The sequence below is a fragment of the Cavia porcellus genome, unplaced genomic scaffold, assembly GCF_034190915.1.
Source record: "Cavia porcellus strain 051 isolate PalLab524CR breed Dunkin Hartley unplaced genomic scaffold, mCavPor4.1 scaffold_18, whole genome shotgun sequence".
Classification (NCBI taxonomy): Eukaryota; Metazoa; Chordata; class Mammalia; order Rodentia; family Caviidae; genus Cavia; species Cavia porcellus.
This window is the reverse complement of record NW_026947501.1, coordinates 48,952,693-48,972,422: the sequence shown is the minus strand read 5'-3', so window position 1 is coordinate 48,972,422 and position 19,730 is coordinate 48,952,693. Positions and strand designations below refer to the sequence as shown.

The following is a 19,730-nucleotide window of genomic DNA, read 5'->3' as shown; positions in this document are numbered from 1 at the left end:
TTATTTTATTCATTCTTTGATTCCTCATTCAACCAAGGCACATTTCCGGGCACCCACGTGGTATGTGGGGAAGACCGTGGCTCGTGACCTCAAGGACTGTGGGGCAAGATGGGCTGACCTAGCACTGACTGTCAGCCCGCTGACAGAAAAACATAAAAAGTTCCTCCCAATCCTGCTTAAACGGTCTGTGCATTCTACCAGCAATCTTGCATCCTACCAGCAATCTCATGTCCAGAGTTCCATGTGCCACCCAGATGGAGGTGAGAACTGCTGAGGGTCAACTTGCTCCTTGTCATTTTGCAAGAGGCACAGGCCACTTGCAGAGAAAGAACAACAGGCCAGGGATGTGTCCCCAAGAGGCACCGCTGAGACAAATGCACAGCAAAGGTATCCTAGAATGAAATAGTCAAAACACACCAGACTCTGGGTTATCTTCTATTGAAGGTTGGCTTTTAGAACACCATGGAAAACTGTCTTGGAGCCATTTGGAAGGAAGGGGCTGCAGATTCACCTCTGATTTTCAGGCAAGACTTTTAGTATTTGGGTGGACTTAATGCCTAGAGGTGACCGACTCCAGTGTCCCTCAGAAATGGGGGAAAGGCTTGGGATGTGAGTTGTGTGTAGAGTCCTCCTCAGCAATGCCCTGCTGTGGGGACATAGCTACAACCCCAAGAGGCACCTGGACCAAAGGCAGGAGAGTGCTGGGTCCATCTCCAGAAGTTGGAGTCCCAGGAGCAGGGGCGGGTCTGAGGGAACCATTGTGTGAATTGTTCCACCTCCTTGACATAAAAGAAAAGTTAACTTTGGTTAAGGAAGCACTAGCAGAAGAAAAAGAAGGAGGCCAGGAAGAGAAGGAGGAAGCCAAGGTCACTGTGGTTAGAACAACGCCAGGATTAGAAGGAGGGGTACCCTGGCCTGGACGCCAGGGAGGAGCAGTGGCGGGGTGTCCCTGAACACAGCTACAGTCCACAGTGTGACCCTGCCTGCTGGCCGTGAGTGGAAAAATTCAAAACTGTGGCCAGGGAAGCCCAAATCCTCTTACGATGGGGGATCCAAGAATTCCTAGGGGGACGCTCGCCAGCCCCCCGGCCCACGGGGTTGCTGCCTTAGGTTTGAGATTTCCCAACTCTTCTCCTCCTGCTCTTCCTAGCCGAGAATCTTCCTCGGCAAGGTCGGTTTCCTCCACAGGGATTCCAAACATCCGCCCGAGCCTCTCCTGCCCCTCTCCTTTGCTCTGGAGCTTCTCCCTCCCTATATCATCTCCCACCATCCAGCCTGGTCACTTTCCAGCAATGGACTCGCTTCCCTCCCAGGAAGAGTGTGCTGTGGCCAGTGGACAGAAACCTATTCGTTTATCTTACACTTGTTGATTCTCTCAGCAAAGGGATCCGCTGTGGCAATGAGAACCTTGCTAAAACTTGGGGTGGGGATCACCCCACTTTGAGGGATCTGCAGATTAATAGTGGAGGTACATTGTACAAAAAAATTGCTAGATACCAATTGCATTGGCATCAGGCAGATAAACTGCTTTGATTACTTGGAGAGAGATACAGAATTTCCTCAGAGGAAAGTGGGGGAAAGCTTAGCCTCAATTATGAGCAGGACCTTAACAGATCAAGAGAAAAACTACAACTCAGAGATAATAAAATGAGAGGACCAGACAGGTGCTGTGGGGTGGAAAGGCGTTTGGTGGGCTAAGGTGTAGGCTGTGTAGGAGACAGAGAGGACTCACAGTGACCCACAGAGCTAACAGTGTCCCCTGGTGAATTCGGCATGCCCTTCATTACAGCCTCAGTTCAGATATCTCAGGCTCTCATCTGTCCCTATCTCCTTTCTGAAACCCTCTTAGCGGGAACTGTAGAACGATTTCCATCGCTGGTCTCCTACTGGCCTCCCGGGGCCTCGCGGTCTCTGTAGAGGAATCCTCAGCAGATATCCTCAGGCTGAGTCCCAGGCACTGCCCTGTGCCTGCTGGTCATCCCTGGGAATCCAGCCTACCAGACACCCATGGTGCCGACCCCTCATCTGCCTGAGTGCGGAAGGGCTGGGGGTCGAGGGTGGGACCAGGGGTGTGTGCGTCAGCCTTCCACGGCTATAAAAATATCCAAGGTACAGGAAGTAACTTTAAAAAGCGGGTTTTGGCCGACAGTTCTAAGGTTCTAGTCTGTGACTGGCCCGATTGCTTTTGGCTGAGTTGGGTGACAGAACATCAAGGCAGACAAACTCATTACGGGGCAGGAAATGGGTAGGTAGAAGGTTCCCGGCCACTGTCCCTTCAGGGACCCCCTGTAGGGACCTCCTGGCAGCTGGGCTCCCCTGCTCCGGGTCTCCACCTCCTCCCCTTAGTGCGGCCCCAAGGCCCATGCTTCACCTCAAGGCCCTAATCACTGCAGCGAATCAGGAAGACAGAGTATGTTTAGAGTGGAGTGGAGGAGACCCTAGTAACATGACTGACTGATGAATCCATTTGCAGTGCTGGAATAGAACACAGGGCCCCTGCTCAGAGCTGCATCCCCAGCCCTTTTGAAAGAATTTGCATCCACCTATTGGTTTGTGCATTACATTAAGGCAAAATCCTGCCGGGTCACAGAGTTACCCAGCCTAGACTTGAACTTGCAACCCTCCTGCCTCGGCCTCCAGACTGCTGGGATAGTAGCAGGCCAGGAGCACAGGATCTTAGCTGCAGCCCCTCCACTCCCAGCTCCTGCCACAGAAGCACTGTCCCCAGTCCAGTGTCCTGTCTCGGGTTGGGGACACTGGCGTGCACCCTACCTGGTGCCCCAGCAAACGGGTCTGCGCTCTTCTCACCCACAGGCTTCCATCTCTACCGCCGGCTGCCGCACCTCATGCCTGAGAGCTGCCTGCTCATCCTGGTGGGCGCCCTGGTGGGCAGCATCATCTTCGGCACCGACCACAAATCGCCGCCCGTCATGGACTCCAGCATCTACTTCCTCTACCTGCTGCCCCCCATCGTGCTGGAGAGCGGCTACTTCATGCCCACGAGGCCCTTCTTCGAGAACCTGGGCTCCATCCTGTGGTGGGCAGGCCTGGGCGCGCTCATCAATGCCTTCGGCATCGGCCTGTCCCTCTACCTGGTGTGTCAGGTGCAGGCCTTTGGCCTGGGCGACCTGCACCTGCTGCAGAACCTGCTCTTTGGCAGCCTCATCTCCGCCGTGGACCCGGTGGCTGTGCTGGCCGTGTTCGAGGAGGCGCGGGTCAACGAGCAGCTCTATATGATGATCTTCGGGGAGGCCCTGCTCAATGACGGCATCAGTGTGGTGAGCGGCCTGGGCCGGGGTTCTTGCTCAGGTGACCTGGGTCACAGAGGGCCTGCCTGGCTCTGCACCCTGGACCTTACCCCGTCCCCAACAGCTGGATCCTGGGGAGACGGGAGGAAGAGGGAGCTATGGGCCACAGAGACCGGAAGTAATGACAATGCCACGCAGGGCTGCGTCTTTCCGGCTCGCTGGGCCTCACGCTGCCCTCCACAGGCTGCTCCTCTGCTTCACTTCTCTTTGCTTCCTCTTGCTGTGCTTTGATTTCCTCCCTCTTCCCCTCCCTCCTTCCCTTCCTTTCCCACATGCTGCATTGGAAGAAATTAAGCCAATGCACGGGTTGGGGAGAGGGGAGGGAGGGTTTATGAAGATGCCTTTTCTGGTCTGTCACAGTCCCACAGCAGGCGGGCGGAGCGTGCATGTGGAGTGTGTGCAGAGGACACCCCTGGAGAGACGAGGGGAGGACCTAGGGACTAGGGCCACACCTTACACCCAGGTCTAGAGCGGGTCTGGAAGGGCACGCGGACTTCGCAGTGGGCAGGCCCATCTGCAGCCTTCACCAGCGCTTAGGTCATGCATGGATACTGTTGGCTGCTCTTACTGTTCCAAAATTTATATCCCGGCCCATAAGTAATACCATGATGCATATGTTCTTAAAAAAGTCAAAGAGGAGTTGGGTGCAGTAGTGCACACCTGTAATTCCAGCCACTGGGGAGGCTGAGGCAAGAGGATTACTTGAGTTTGAAGTTTGAGACCAGCCTGGGCATCCTAGTGTTGCAGAAAAACAAAAACAGAAACAAAAACAATGCAGCAGCTAGGATACAGAAGCTCCCACTCGCCACCGCCCACTTTTCACAGTCTTTGTGCAGGGTCACCGCATTTGTCCCTTTCACATCTGTCCCGCTGTCTGTACCCAGCACCACCACGGCCCTTGGCTGCGGGCCAGTAACATTCACAGGTGGACTCGATTTTAGATCGGGCGTAGCTGTCCCGTCTTGGGATTCTTCCCGTGTCTTTTCAGCCTTACCCGGCTTCTCATACCTACATGGGTTTACTCAATTTTCTTAACACTTTTACTGGTGGAGAGTTTTGAGGTTGTTCCAAGTTTTCACCCTTATGCTGCTGCAGGAAAGTTCTGGGTGCTGCATGCTTCCCATCTGCAGCCTTCATTGGAGGTATTTTGTAGGGTGTTTTCCTTCCAAATGAAGTTGCCAAATGAAGCAGAAATGTGTGCACTGACAAGTTTGAAATACGTCGTTGTCAGAGTCACTTTCTACTCACAGCGTTGGTACACGAGAGCATCCCGCTCAGGCTGGACACAGGACACTGGGCAGGACCAATGAAGCTGTTGTGAGGGACCTAGAGCGGGCTCACCATGTAGAGGGGGAAGGGCAGGGGGACAGGGGAGGGGAGGAGAGGGCACAGTCCGCTGTGCATGTGGATCCCAGGGCGCGTGTCATGCCAGGGCTGCCAGATGCGGGGAGTCTCGGGGAGTATGTCTCCTGAGCCACTGACACTCTCCCTCCTAGCACGGTTCAGGGCTCTGCCGACCCCCCTCCCTGGAGCCCGGCCTCACCACCTCAAGTGGGTCTGCATTTCCATCCAGAGCGCTCTTGCTGTGTCCTTGCTGGGTCAGATTTCACAGCCGGAGGCGCTGGCGTGACTTCCTCACAACTTTGCTAGTTTCTCCAAAATGATCACTTCAAAGTGGAATCATAACCTGCCAGACACCAAGGGCTGAGGGCTGTGACCTCTGCCGGGCCACGCTGCCGGCCTTGGCCGGGCATCACTCTGTGGTCACCCACAGCACCTCAGTGCAGGGCCAGGGCATGGCCGGGTTCCCTAACTGGAACCAGAGGAGCCCAGGGCCAGATTTAGAAAGCAGTAAAGCAACTGGTACTTTCTGCCATCTGATGGTAGTTTGGGCTTTGAAATCCCCTTTCATTGAGCAAAGGAGCTGGCCGGGCTGGTCTCACGTGGGCCTGAGGCTCCGGAGGGTGGCCTGGGACCCTGGGCTCAGGACAGCTCCGCTGTCTGCTGGAGACGCCTGCCCACCTCAGAACGCAGCCAAGGCAGTGAATGAGGGGGCTCCAAGGATCAGGTCCTCTGATTTCTCCCTCCCACTGGGATCTTAGGCTGCAACTCCAATGGCCAGAGGGAGCGGGCTCAAAACTAAATAAGTCTGGAAAAATGATAACCAAGGTCGCATTGTGTGCTGAACGCTGGCTACGGGGACAGACTGTGGATGTGCTCAGCACACGTGAAGAAAGGAAGGGGGTTGGAGGAGGGAAGAGAGGACAGTTGGAAAGGAGGGAGGAAGGCAAGAAAAGAGGAAGCAAGGGGGGGAGAGAAAAAGTGGGGGAGGCGCGGAGGAGGGATGGAGGAGGGCAGGAGGGGAGGGGGGAAAGAGGTAGAAACAAGGTGCAGCTGGATTCCTCATTTAGCTGCATTGTGCAAAGCATTTCTTTAGGGTACATGTATTACAACCTCCCATTGTATGACTTGAATGTAGACAATTTTTATCTTAAAAACGGTGCTTCTAATATTGCTAAAATTGAAGATCAGCCATATCCCCAGGTCAATTTCATACCCAAAAATCTCAGCAGGAAGAGAGGTACAGCTCCTACACCTGGGCCCCATGGGGGAATATGTGTTTATTTTTGGTGACAAAAATCTGTGAATTTGTGAATTTATGGAAACCTTGGGTTTGGTTTATAGACAAAAGTCGATGAGCCACCCCTTTGGAAGGAAGATGATGATGCCCTTTGTGGGTGACCAGACCACACATACTCCAGGAGAAAGGCCTGGCCCCAGGCTATGTGTGTTTTGAGGTCAGGTCTTTACCTTGCTAACTAAGCTAATTTATGAACACAAAGGTTCTTCAAGGGGCTGTGGGTGTGGAGAAAGAGGAGCAGGAAGAGTCTGAGGAGGACAAAGCATGATTTTACAATGGTTGTTTTCCTTGTCTGTATCCTGTCCTCGCTTTTACTGTCTCACTTCCTCTCCTCCCCCTGGACTTTGGTCTCTTATTCACAGGGACACAGAGGGGCCCCTGCTGCTTCAGGTGGCTGGGACCCCCGTAGGGACCCCACCTTCCCTCATCTGGTGGATCTAACGGAGGCATAGGAACCTCGGGCCTGTTGTTGGAAGAATAATAGTGTTTGGCATGAAAAAGAGGACAAGAACATGACCAGGAAGCCCCTGGTGCTTAGGTTTCACTTCATAATCATGTTACCATAGCAACAAGAGGCTAAAAGTTGAAAGTAGAGTATTGGTGAGGAGTGGCTACAGAGAGTTGTGCCCATCAGAGAATGAGTAGCGTTTGATACAAATCTTTAATCTTTAATATTAGCTCCTATTTGTCCAGAAGTGTCAACCCAAGTATGATATGTGGAATTTTATACAGCATCTTCTCTGTTTGGTCAATAAGAAACAGAACATCTTCTAAGTTTAATTATACAGTGGCCAAAGGATACTCTAAGTAAGAGATCTAGATTTTTGTGACCATTGATCCATTAAAATCTTATATAGGACTTGCACCCTGGATCTGACCTCTACTTTCTAGACCTGAAATCTTTTGTAATGACCAGCTCCAGATAATATAAACATATACAATCTGTTGTCACAAAGCTTAGTACCTAGAACACTTACATTGCCATTTTTATTCTATAGGTACAACCATACAAGAAGCCAAATGTTTACCTGAGGGGTATTACACTTCTTTAAAAGATAATGCTTATATATAAAATTTTATTATAGAGAGAATAAAACCAAGCAACATACAGCAGAATAAAGCCAATCAAAGTAAGACAGTGTGACACAGCATTTCAAAGCAAGATAATAGGAAATCAACAATAATTACCACAATGCCTCTTCTTGTCTTCAAAATAGCTGTCCATACCTTCTGACATAGTAAAATCAAACAAAACAGAAACAGAATAGAACCCATAAAAAAAAAAAAAAAAAACAATGAATGTCATAAAGGACTTCTAAACAGGATAATAGTAAATCCGAAATGGCTACCATATGTCTTGCTATCTTTGAAATAGCTGCTCATGCCATCAGGTACAACAAAATCAAACAAGATAAAGTAGAATAAAACCCATCCAAACAAAATGAGAGCGGTACAGGATTTTGAAACAAGATAATAGGGAATTAACAATGGCCACCACCTCCAGAAGGACATCCCCATAGACGCTACACTGTGTATTGTTATCCTCTGAATAGATGATCAGATTACTGACTTTAGGCCTGCAAAGGCAGTGAAACACTAAACACTACAGCATTAAGTTGTATTTTACCTCATTAGCTATCATGACAACCTGTGTTTCTCCAGATCAGCTGGTCGCTGATGGGGTGGTGGGGCAGGACCAGTGGCTTTTCTTGTCTCCCTGCCCATGTGCTGGAAGAGGTTGGCATCTGGCTCTCCATGCATGGTGCCGACTCACAGGAGGTCTTAGCTTCTTGTTCTCCTCCTTCTTGGTCTCCTCCCTCGAAGTCCACAAATGGAGCCAACTCACAGCAGAGGACTGGTATGTGACTCTTCCCCCCTTAGCCTGCATATAGCACTAATATATTTTGAGAAGCAAAAGGACCAGTGGGACTGGGAATCAGGAAGCCTTGTGGCTTTGGGCCAATGTGTTATGGGAGTGGCTGGAGGCTGCCAAAGGGGAGGTGTGGTGTTGGAACCCTTTGTATAGCTAGTCTAGCTTTCCCTGTTTTTGTGGTACTATTAAGTAACTGGATGCTCCAGTTTCCTGCTGAGTATTTAAAACTAAATGACTTTCTTCTTGTTGTTGCTTGTAAATCATTCTTAAACTGCAGCCGCCAACTTGCCAACTTGCCTGATTTTCTGCATTTTTTTAGAACCTTTCCCAGCCATGGAGGGTTCCTAGGAGATTGCACCATGCATTCCTAGAAACCACTGGCTTGAGGCTGCAGACACAGCCTGGAGCACTTCCTGGTGCTGTGTTTTTTAGCAGCTGTGCATGCCACTCTCCAACATCCGCTGGGCCATGGTGGGGAAAGAGTAAGCTCAGTGGCTTCCAAAAGCCCAGGAGTTGGCTGCTGGTGGTGCTGGTGAGAAGTTTGTTGATTGCTTCCTCCGTGATGACAGAAGTGGGTGACATCCACCAGGATGTGCTGCACAGCCAGCTCTGCAGGGTTAGATGTGCTGACAGTGGGGGAGGAAGCTGGGTTCTGTTTCCACGCTGTGGTGATCCTTAGCTCACTCCTTACCATCCAGGCCCAGCTGCCTGGTTAGCGTCTTAGTTTGCTTTGTATTGTTACGATGAAATGCTTGAATCTGATCGCTTTGTAAGGAAGAGAGGTCTGAAAAGCAGGATGCCATCTGAAGAGTGCTGGCTGGTAATGTCAAGACATGGAGGAAAACCAGACTGTGAACCTGCGGAGGGCAGAGAGGGCGCATGTGCTACCCATGACGCAGGGAATTTGAGCAGTGCCCAGGTTCTTCTTAGCAGCCTGCTTTGGAGGGGCTTCTAGGGAAACAAGAAAGCTCTCTAACTCCAAACCTTGAGTCCTTTGAGGGTGGACTCACCCTAATTGCCTCCCACTAAATCCTGCCTTTTAACACTACCCATGAGCACCAAGCCTCCAGCATATGGAAGTTTGGGGAATAAACTATACCTAATCCATAACAGTGAATAGTAGATTAGCACCAAGGGAAAGAGCTGAAACATTATGGAATCCCATTCCTTTATTTTAATGATGAAAGCCAGTCATGTTTAGTGGATCCAGAGGTTGCATAATTCCTAATCATCTATCCACCCATCCATTCATTCAACCATCAACACATAAATCTATCCACTCACTCATCCATCTATCCACTCACCCATCCACCCATCTTTCCATCCATCTATCCATCCACGCATCTACCCATCTGTCCATGCATAAATCTACCCACCCATCTATCCATCCATCCACCCACCTGTCCATCTGTCCATCCATATGTTCATTTGTCCATCCTTTCATCGATCTATAAATCTATACACCCAACCCTCTATCCATCCATCCACCTACCCATCCACCCACTTGTCCATCCATCCATCCATTCATCCATCCATCCGTCTACTTGTTCATCCATCCATTTGTCTACCTATCCATCCATCCATCCACCCATCCATCCCTCCACCTATCCATCCATCTACCTGTTCATCTACAAATATCACTGAGCAACTCCATCTGTCAGACCCTGATCTTACCAAATGACAGAGATCTGCTCCGAAATCCTCTTTTTCAGAAATTTCAAATGATGGAGCCAATCTTCAGTGAGCTTAATACTGCTGGTCACAACCAATATGTGCTTTGGTAGCTAAAAGAATCTCGAGGTTAGCTTTGCAATTACTTTTGCATTTTGCAGGAATGCAAATGCCAGCTGGTACCAGGTGGCAGGTGCATGTTTCTTGAAGTCAGTGTGGGCATGAAGGAAGGAAGGAGGTGCATATATGGAGGGGTGAGAGGCTTGGGCAGTTGCCTGGGCAGTGTGTGGGTGAGAAGCAGGTGTTTGTGGGTTGGGTTCATTTTGATCTGCTGAGTTTGACACACCTATAAGCCATCAAAGGAAGTTGTTCGGCAATTTAACAAACAGGTGTATAGAGGGTATGAGAGAGGTCAGATGGAGTCACACATTTGGGCACCACTGGCAAGTAGGTAGGAATTGCTCACAGGGGTTTTCAGACTTTGAAATTGAAAGGAGCTTCTTAAAGGGACTTGTTTGCTGTGCCCTGGGTCAATACAGGTCTGCCACACCAGCCTTGACGTTCTCTGACAGCTGTTCAGGCCCCATCCTGACAGCCTCTGCTCTCTGAGCTGGTCAACAGGTGAGTGTTCAGGGGCCACCCACCTCAGGAGGGTGGAAACCATGGCTAGCAACTCCTGTCCTGATTTCTTCCTTTGCTGATAATAGAACACCTGCTTCTCTGTCTTTGAGGTCTTTGTAAAGAGTCAGAGAGGTATTTTCTGGTGGTGGTAGGTTTCCTTTAGCAGTGAGGGTCAAGAAACTGCCCTGTGACAGTTTAGTCTGCCACTGCACCTTCCCACAAACTAGAATATTAACTCTGTTCATCCTTCAGTGTCTTGTGAGGTGTCTTGAGGGTGAGGAGGGCATGTCCTTACAACAGTCTTTGTACCCTTGCAGAACTTGGCAGGCAGTAGAGATCGTTTTTCTGTGCTGTCACTGTGAGGCTCACTGCTTTTGATGTGCAGTTTCATTCCCTGGTTGGGCTTTGGGTTAGTACAGAGCTGGGTTCGTGGCAAGCTCGAGCATGGGGGTTAATTACAAGGATGCACAAGGATGCACTGAGGTGGTTAGGAAGGCAGGCACCATGATGACATGCCGCAGGTGGGGGCTTGGACAACTTGGACAACAAGCATTTGTGCTCTCAGATTTAGAGGCTAGAGGTCGGAGAGCAAGGTGAGGGCAGGAGGGCTGCTACTGATGCCTCTGTCCTTGGCTTGCAGGGGCCCACCTTCTCCTCGTGTCCTCACATAGCCTTTCCACCATGTCCTGCCCCACGTGTATCTTTCTCTTCTCGGGATTGCGGGGGACACCAGGCAGGCTGTGTTAAAGCCCCACTCTTCCATCCTAATCTTAAATTTTATTACCTGTTTAAGGACCCTCTCTCCCAATACAGTCCCATGTGGAAGTCCTGAAGTTTAAGATTCCAGCACATGAATTTTGGGGGATGGGCAGGGGTACAATGTGATCCCTTGCTGGCCCAAGGAGTTCAGAGACAGGAAGTGCTTTCTGATGGGTCTCACAAAGGCACAGCCAGGACCAAGCTGGTTCTAGAGATCCCAGAGGCAGGTGTTCCTGGACCTCTCCCCATGAGAATGGAGGAAATTGTGCTGAGGTGGGAAATTCCCTCCAGGCCTAGGTGACCTAAACAGCAAATATACTTCTTGTTTTATCTTAGTACTTTTCTTTCTCTGCCTAGCAGGGCCCGCTCTCTGCAGCAGTCATTCAAGGTCCTGAGCTTGGAGAGCGTCTACATGGCTGGTCATTGTGCCAGAAGGAAGAGAAGGTTCTGGAAAGTCTCACCTCAGCAAGCAAGGGACACATTCTGGAAATGATATTTTCCACTTTGTCTTAAAGTGCTTCCATGCTGAAAACAGCCATATAGTTTACAGTGACAACACCCTCTAAGAGGCAGGAAATGAGACCTACAAGGTGGGAGGAGGGCAAGGTGTGTTTAGGTAGACACACGGTCACACCCGAGTGTGCTTGGTCACTCGGGCAGACTTTGCTGGGCTTTTGTCCACCTTTTCATTGCTTTTCCACTCCGGTGAGCTTTCATCCAGTTTTTCGCCTTCTTGGTTTCTGCTATTCACAGTTTTGTGCCCTCACAAGGGCTCATGGCCTCTCCTTGTCCCTGGTCTATGGTGTTTCTCTGTTCATCCATGCCTGGTCCCTTCAGTCTGTGCCTCTCAGAATCCGGCACCCACAGCTCCTGGCTGGGAAGGCAGTTTCACTCAGCACTTGCTGCCCCCAGTCCTGCTTGCACTTGGAGAGTGTGGGAGAGCTAGAATTCAAAGTGAAATAGGAGCCAGAGGTCATAGGAATCCCACCACGGGCCAGCAGAGGGGAGGGGGCACGACCAGGGTAGCTCCAAGCACTGGTGGCCACAAAAATGCAACAGATTATCAGTAATTTCTTATCTGTTAGTGCAAATAGAAAATGTGGAGCTAATCAAAACCAAACTAAGTAAAAGAAAGGCACTTGTGAGTATGCTTGTGAATAATGAGAAATAACAGTTTTAAGGAAGTTTCTTCCTTCTGCATAACCTCTTTCAAAAACAGCAAGGCAAGTGTTGCTTTCCAACTGTATACTGAGGCCAAATTTACCCTGATCCCGGAGACCAGGCAAGGAGAACAAAGCTGTAGCCCCAAATTCTGCCATAAATACTGATCAAAAATTTTCTTAAGAAAATATTACAAAAAATCAAATTCAGCAACACATAAAAAAAAAAAAATAACGTCCAGGAAAAGTATGCCCAAAACAATACCATTTCTTAGACATGGGGGAGGAGGAATCTTGAATATAACTCACCATTTCAATTAAATGATTGATTACATTAATAGATGCAGAAAATTATTTGACAAATTTTAATGTCTATTTGTGATTAAAAAAACTCATAGCAAAATAGGAAGAGTAAGTACCATCTTCAAACTATAAAAGATATTTATGAAAAATCTATGATTGCTATTACACTAAAGCTTAAATATCAAGCATTTTCTTTCAGAGATTAGAGTCAAGGCTGGATATCTCTCCTCAAAACCTTCTGTTTCTTATCAAAGGTAGAAAAATGTAATAATGAGATCACTAAGGCAATAGTGTATTTTAGATGGTTTACGGGAAAATCCTCAGGAATTTATGAAACTAGAATAAAATAATTATTAGTGAATAATTAATAAATAATTAAATTAATAAAATAATTAAATTAGTAAAGTAATTACTAGTGAATTTAACAAGGTCATAGCATATTTATGTTGTTGTACAAATACCAAAATACCTTAATATGTAATTACACGTTACAGGTGGTAAAAGGAAATGCTAAAATTCCATTTAAAGTAGTGTCAAAACAAAAATAATTAGAAAGCTTAACAAAAATGTGCAAGGATTTTTTTCACTGAACATTATAAAACATGAATGACAGCAACTAGGGCTCCTTAAAAAAACCATGTTGGCTAATAAAGAGTTAGCATTGTTAAAATGTCACTTTTTCTTCCCACTAACAGATTTAATAAAATCCCAATTAAAATCCCAGAGAGCTTTTTAAAATAGAAATTCACAAAACTGACTTTAACATCTAATTTCAAATCCCAGTAGAGTATAATAGAAAAACATTTTTTAAAAAGAAAAAGTTGAAAGACTTAAATTCAGTGATTTAGTGGAACACCGTCAGAGCCATAGCAGTGCTATGAGACTCACATTATGTGTTAAAGAACAGATGTGGAGACCATTGAATCTTAAACGGACCTCCACGTACAAGGCCACTGGTTTTTGTCGTAGGAACCCAAGCAATTCAACAGAAGAGAGTCTTTTCAAAGAATACTCCTGAAATATCTGACTCTCCATATGGGAAAATATGAAATCACTTTTACCTCATCATATTTAAAAGTGAATTCAAAATATGTCATAGACTAAATGTAGAAGCTTAAATTATACATCTTCTGGAAGAAAATCTTCCTGACTGTGGGGCAACCCAAGGACAGGCAAAACACGGACCAAAATGTAAGTAACACACCAAATCAAATTTTATCAAAAGAATAAATTCTGCTCTTCAAAATGCATTGTTACATAAATAAAAAGACGAGCTATAGAATGTGAGAAATTATTCACTATGCGTGTGTCTCAGCAAGGACTTACATTGAGAATATCTAAAGAATTTCAGACCCCAATAGTAACAGGAACAACTTAGTTAAAATGGACAAAAGGTTGATATCACAAAAGGCAATGTACTAACAGCTAAGAAGCATAAGAAAATGTGCTCACCATAATTAACCAAAGAAGTGCAAAATGAAACCACAAGCAAACACTATACCCTTTAGATGCCCAGAAGCAAGAAGACAGCCGTGCCTGGTGCTGACCGGGATGTGGGAGAGCTGGAGGTTCCACACACGCCCAGGGGGCCATGGAAGGGCACAGTGACTTTGGAAAGCAGCTTTGACTGTACTTCCGGCCTGAGCCACTCCAGGTGTGTACCCTGAGCATCCAAGGCGTGACCTAAATATGAGAACTGTTTACATGTTTTAAGAATTCACCAAATTCACCAAGTGAAGACTTACTGCTGTTAATCCTCCTCAAATCTCCCCATCACTGTGATACCCTTATCCCTCATTCTCACCACTTTTTGGAGCAGTTCTGGAAATCTTCTTTTCTGAGTATTGTGACTGTAGTTGTGCTTTTACTGAAAGAGGACTTCTAGAGCTGCTTCAGAAAGGGGCAACATGATAGAAAAAACACATTCAAACCAAGACAGGTTATTTTTGTGCCAGCATCAGATAGTTATCATAAACACATATTAACAGCCAGACTGATGACAACAACGTGTGAAACACGTACAACAATTAAACCAAATCAAGGAGAGATTTTAGATATGTTGGTTGTGCTAGATTACAATTAATTATTGTTTTTATTGCTATCATTGGTGTTTACTTGGCCCTTTATTTATATATGCGTTTCTTATATAAGAGAAACCATGTGATATTTAAGCTTGTGTGTTTGATTAATTTCACTTAACATCATGCTCTCAAGGTGTGCCCGTTTTCTTACAGATGACACAAGTTTATCCTTCCTTATGGTGCAATAACACTCTGTTTTGTGTAAATATCCTATTTTCTTTACCCATTTTTCTGTTTTGGACATGCAGGCTGCTTCAAAGATTTAGCTATTATGAGCTGTGCTGCTGCAAACATGGGTGTGCACGGACCACTGTGATCTGATGTCTTTCACTCTTTTGGGGAGATACCTAGAAAGGGAGCAGCTGGGTCAGATGACATTCTAGTTTTAGTTTTTTGAGAAATCGTCATACTGATTTAAATAGTGATGGTACTAGTTTACATTCCCACTAAGAATAACAAATTGTCCCTTTTTCTCCACAGCCACACCAGCATTTGGTATTATTTGAGTTTTTGAACATAATCTTTTTTTTTCCAAGAGTAAAATGCAATCTCACTGTTGTTTTAGCTTGCATTTCTCAAATGGCCAGAGTTGTTGGACATTTATTCATGTAATTATTGATGTGCAGGAGTATTTTGAGGATAATGGATGTGCATGTGCCTTTTATTGTAGTAATGTTTTAAATAATTAAATAATCACTGTATTGTTTAGTAGTTCTACACAAATGAACTTATAACACTGACAGCAATATTCAAATATCTGAAAACTAAAAGAAAGAAGAACAAATGTGTCTTAACAGGTGAAAGTGAGAATAAATTAGTCCACGACCGTGAAGAAGGACAATTCTCAGAGGAAGGGAGGAATTGCCGATCTCTTCAGCAACTCGAATAATTCCTTAGTCTGTTCTGCAGAGTCAAAAAAGCCAGACCCAGAGCTCATTCTATAGCATTCAATTCAGATAAAAGGCAAATTCACACACAGTAACAATGACAGAGCCAGAGTTTCCTGGGACCTGGTTCCAGACAGAGGGCTGAACTTGGAAGAGAAGTGAAGAATCTGTCTTGCTTTATAAGATTGTTGCTGTACTTCGAGAAAGTTTTGAGTGTGGCCGTGGGGTATTAGCTGGTGGGCTGAGTATTTTGTGTTAAATGGCTTTACAAACTTTTACAATGCCATCATTTAATAGTTGCTATTAATGTAATCATAGGAGGTTGAGGAAGTTTCTTAAAGGACATGCAAATGGTCCACTCCCTCAGGGACACACAGGGATTTAGTGTTATGCTTTGTGTGTGGATGGCCCCCCAAGCCTTATGTGGTCATGGGCAGCAGGCCTTTCCCAAGGAGGCTAAACTAGCATTTGTGATTGGCTGCTTGTCTAGCACTGGAATTGGCAATGTGAGTACAGCTCCTACCCAGAGGTGGAGCTGGCATACAATATCAGGAGGGAAAAGAGACATGCTTTTCCCTTTTTTGCTCTTATCATGCTTATTGATTGCGGCCACCATGAACAGTTTCCCTTCAGCTATACCATTCTGCCTTGCAGCCAGCTGAGTATAGACTGAAACCTCTACAAACTGTAAAGTAAATAAACCTTTCCTTCCCTAATTTTGGGCATCAGGTATTTTGTCTTGGCAGCGAGAGAAAAGCAACCAAGACAGTTAGCACTGGCTGAATTTTTCCTTTGCACATTTGAAAAATGCATGCATGTTAAAATTATTTCAAAGAAAATAATTTGTTTCTGTAAGGATGGCTGGAGCTTGCTTATTTGAAAGGCAAGCATTGCTTTTCACAGAGCCACATGGATTGTGACTCTAAATGTAGTCACTTCATTATGTAGAGGATTCTAGCTTCTGGAAGTGCTAGGGTGTCTCACTGCAGGGCACAACATTGTCCAAGGTCAAGGATGGTCCCACGATTTCCCTGGGCTACTGGAAATGCCTGATGGCTACTTACAATCTCATCAGCCATATAAAAACATTTTTGGTTTGTGACAACAATATTCAAATCTTTAAATCTCTATTCCGTTCCATGAATTTCCTCTGGATTTGAGAGTTAAATAAACTTCTATATATGTCCATGCAATCCTGCCTTATCTGGATTCGTAGATGTGTGGCTTCACTCAGCTTAGCTTCAGTGCTTTACAAGCTAAATCCAAAGATACAGTTCCCATAGCTTCTGAAACCTAGGTATGCATTGCAGAAAAGAGAATCAGACTATGCAATCCAACCACTCTGGGCAAAATCACTAGGATTTATTTCAAAACCAAAGGTGAAAGATTTCAAAGGCTCAGCTAAGCTTTTCCTAAAACATGGCTTTAGTTTGCTTAGTGTAAATAGATCAGCATTATAGCAGCTTTGTAAAACATGACAGATAAGTAGAAGCTACCCAGGTCACCCATGAGTCAGATACACAGAGGCGTGCAAGGGAGCTTTTCCTACCAAACTCAGAGCCCAGTGCACAGTGGCCCAGGTATAAAGAAGAGAGAAGAAGGGAGGCTGGATGTGACCATCTTGCTGCGCTTCTCAGAGATTATGCCAAACCCTCCTGGGAGTTCCTGGCCAAGGAAACCCCAGAGCAGTGCTATGCCTTCCAGGGAAAAACTCACTGGTACCTGAAATTGAAGCACAGGATGTGGCTGCTCCATTTCATTTATTGCAGACAAAGATCTGAGGGGTGATAGTGCTAGATCGATAGATGATGGACAGGCAGACTGCAGGATCGGAAAGACATGTGTATGGTATTTATCTGGAAGGGATGAGAGTGGAGCATAGATGGAGGTTCTTATTTATACTTTAGTTTCTTAAAATTGCTTCATATTAGCATGTGTATTCTTAAGTAAATCGCATTTGATGTTCCTACAAGTCTAGGTTTTTGAAAGATAATTCATTTACCAATTTCAGAAATGTACAATATCCATGTATTCATTTTGTGTGTGTGTGTGTGTGTGTGTGTGTGTGTGTCCTTGCTTGGACCAATTCATACTAAGATTTCAGATTCTTCTTCACCTTTACATCTTCCTCTTCTCTCAGCAAATGCATGAAAAACTACTCTTTGAGGGAAAAAGGCCATAATCTTTCCACATTCCCTTATATAACCAAATGTATTTGCCACCAGCATCTTATTACTTTAAAAAGTGCTCACTGGCACATGTACCCAAAGCACATGTCCTAGGATCCCCCAAGACATACAATGGAAGTGTTTGGAGGATCAGTCCCTTGCTAGGGTCCTGTAGCATCCAGAATTATATTATTGTTGCACTAAAAAAGTTATAACTTGAGTCATCTCATCAATACCATGAGTTAATTTCATTGTGTGGTCATCTTGATTAAAAAAAAAAAAAAACTAGACTGTATAGAATAATGAACCTGCATCCCTAAAACCATGTCCATCTAAGACTTCAGGATATGACCTTACTTAGAAATAGTATTTTTGAATATAATTAGGTTAAGGAGTGCTCATACTGGATTAAATTGGGCCCTGGCCTAATGACTGGTGTCCTTATAAGAAGGCTATGAGACACAAAGAGGACACACAGAGACAAGACACAGGGTCCAAAATGATGTAGCCACAAACAGAGGAACACCAAAGATTGCCACCATCTCCATAAACCAGGAAGAGTCAAGGAGGAATCCACCCAGAGCACTTTCAAAAGGGGCACAGTGACATCTTGATTCCAGACCTCTGGTCTCCATAACTGTGAGGGACTCATGTTAATTTGAGACATGAAGTTGTAGCACTTTATTACAGCAGCCCCAGGAAGCTAGCACAAAAGTCCAGGTGACAGAGCTGTGCTGTGGAAGTTCAAATGAACCCCCTGTGGCCTCTGTCTCGCACTGGCTAAGACCATCTGCCGTGTAGCATGCCACACAAGGGCTGGTGATACTTGAGTTGATTTGAGGAATGCCTTCCTTGCCAGCCCACATTCCACAGCCAGGTGGTGGGGCTTCTGATCTCTACACATATGTGGGTAGCAAAGCATATGCAAGTGGTATCCATGGTGACTTCAGGGTCCCCGAATGCAGCCCACATTTCTGATGGGTCATGTGGCTGAAACAGAAGCCAGAACCCAATAGATGTCAGGCTATGCCAGAGGAAAAAGGCCACTTGAGAACATTGCTAAGATTGGTTTTAAGCCAGTGGTCACAGTGGAGCAGGAGACTAAAGGCAGTAAACCCAGCAGGTATAGAGAGAAGGTCCCTGTCCAGAGGTATGAGAGGAGCAGAGTGTGAAGTTGGGTGCTGAGTTGGAGTGGGTCATCAAGGACCCATCATGCTGAAATTTAATGGCCACTGTAATAGTATCACCTAGTGAGACTTCCAGGAGGTGATTAGGTCATGAGAGCTCTGCCCTTGTGAATAAATTAATGCCATAATTGTGGGAGGGGATCAGTTGTCTCCAGTGGGTTTGTAATAAATTCAGCCCTGTCTTGGGTACCCATGGACCCTAATTCTCACTGCCCTGTACCCCAGATTCTTGGGTTCTCTTTGTGCCCCAGTGTGCTTGCTTGCCCTTCTCATCATGTTATGATGCAACCTGGGTGGAGACCTTATTACACTCTGACTGTGCTCTCCAATCTCCCTTTCGCCAGCATTGTGAGCCAGGTAATGCACTCTATCTATTGTGTTCACTGTTAGCATCAGAAAATGGGTTCAAGCAGTATGGAAACGAATGGGGTACAGACTCTGGAGGACTGGTAGCAGACTTTCTGAGGTTCTAGGAACCACTCAGAATTTCCTTGAGTTTTAATTTTTACCTCCTGATAGGCTGTTCCAGTTGGAGCTCAGGAGACCAGAAGTAGTAAACTCTCAGCAATCAACCAAACTTCTCCCTTATTTTTGAATGTTTGAAATATGTCTAAATTTTTAGTTTTCAAATAAAGTTTTCACACATGTTAAAAAAAACTACCATAATGTGAACAGGAATGGGAACAGTAAAGGTGAGTGTCAGGAGGTTTGAGTTGCGAAGAAGGATTTCACTGAACTAGAGACCATGAGTGTTACACTCTGGCCAAAAAATTGTGCAGATTTTGCTCATGTTCTGAGATTCTGTGGGAGACTGGGGTTGTGGAATAAATTTTAAGGTAGCCCAGTGTTCAGTATGTGGCATAGTTACTGCTGGCTGCATTTAGCAAGATTTATAGCAAGGATAGGAAGTAAAAAGTAGAGTACAACAATTTTTAAAATTTAACTTTGGCTCAAAAGGAACCACATGAACATTTGGGGCCAAGGGAGGTGTGATTGTTGAAGAGGTAGCATCATCAGAAAGAAAGCAAACACTTTGTTCAGGGATGAGAAAAAAAGATGTCTTGAGGACAT

General features: G+C 45.9%; 1 protein-coding gene across 1 annotated transcript in view; it reads left to right on the top strand.

The window, feature by feature from the left end:
- Window positions 1-19,730, top strand: part of Slc9a4 (solute carrier family 9 member A4) — a 48,666-nt gene that overhangs the window by 2,499 nt on the left and 26,437 nt on the right. The window contains exon 2 of the mRNA XM_063229756.1: window positions 2,815-3,278. Coding sequence (XP_063085826.1) covers window positions 2,815-3,278 — 464 coding nt within the window. The remainder of the gene's footprint in view (window positions 1-2,814; window positions 3,279-19,730) is intronic.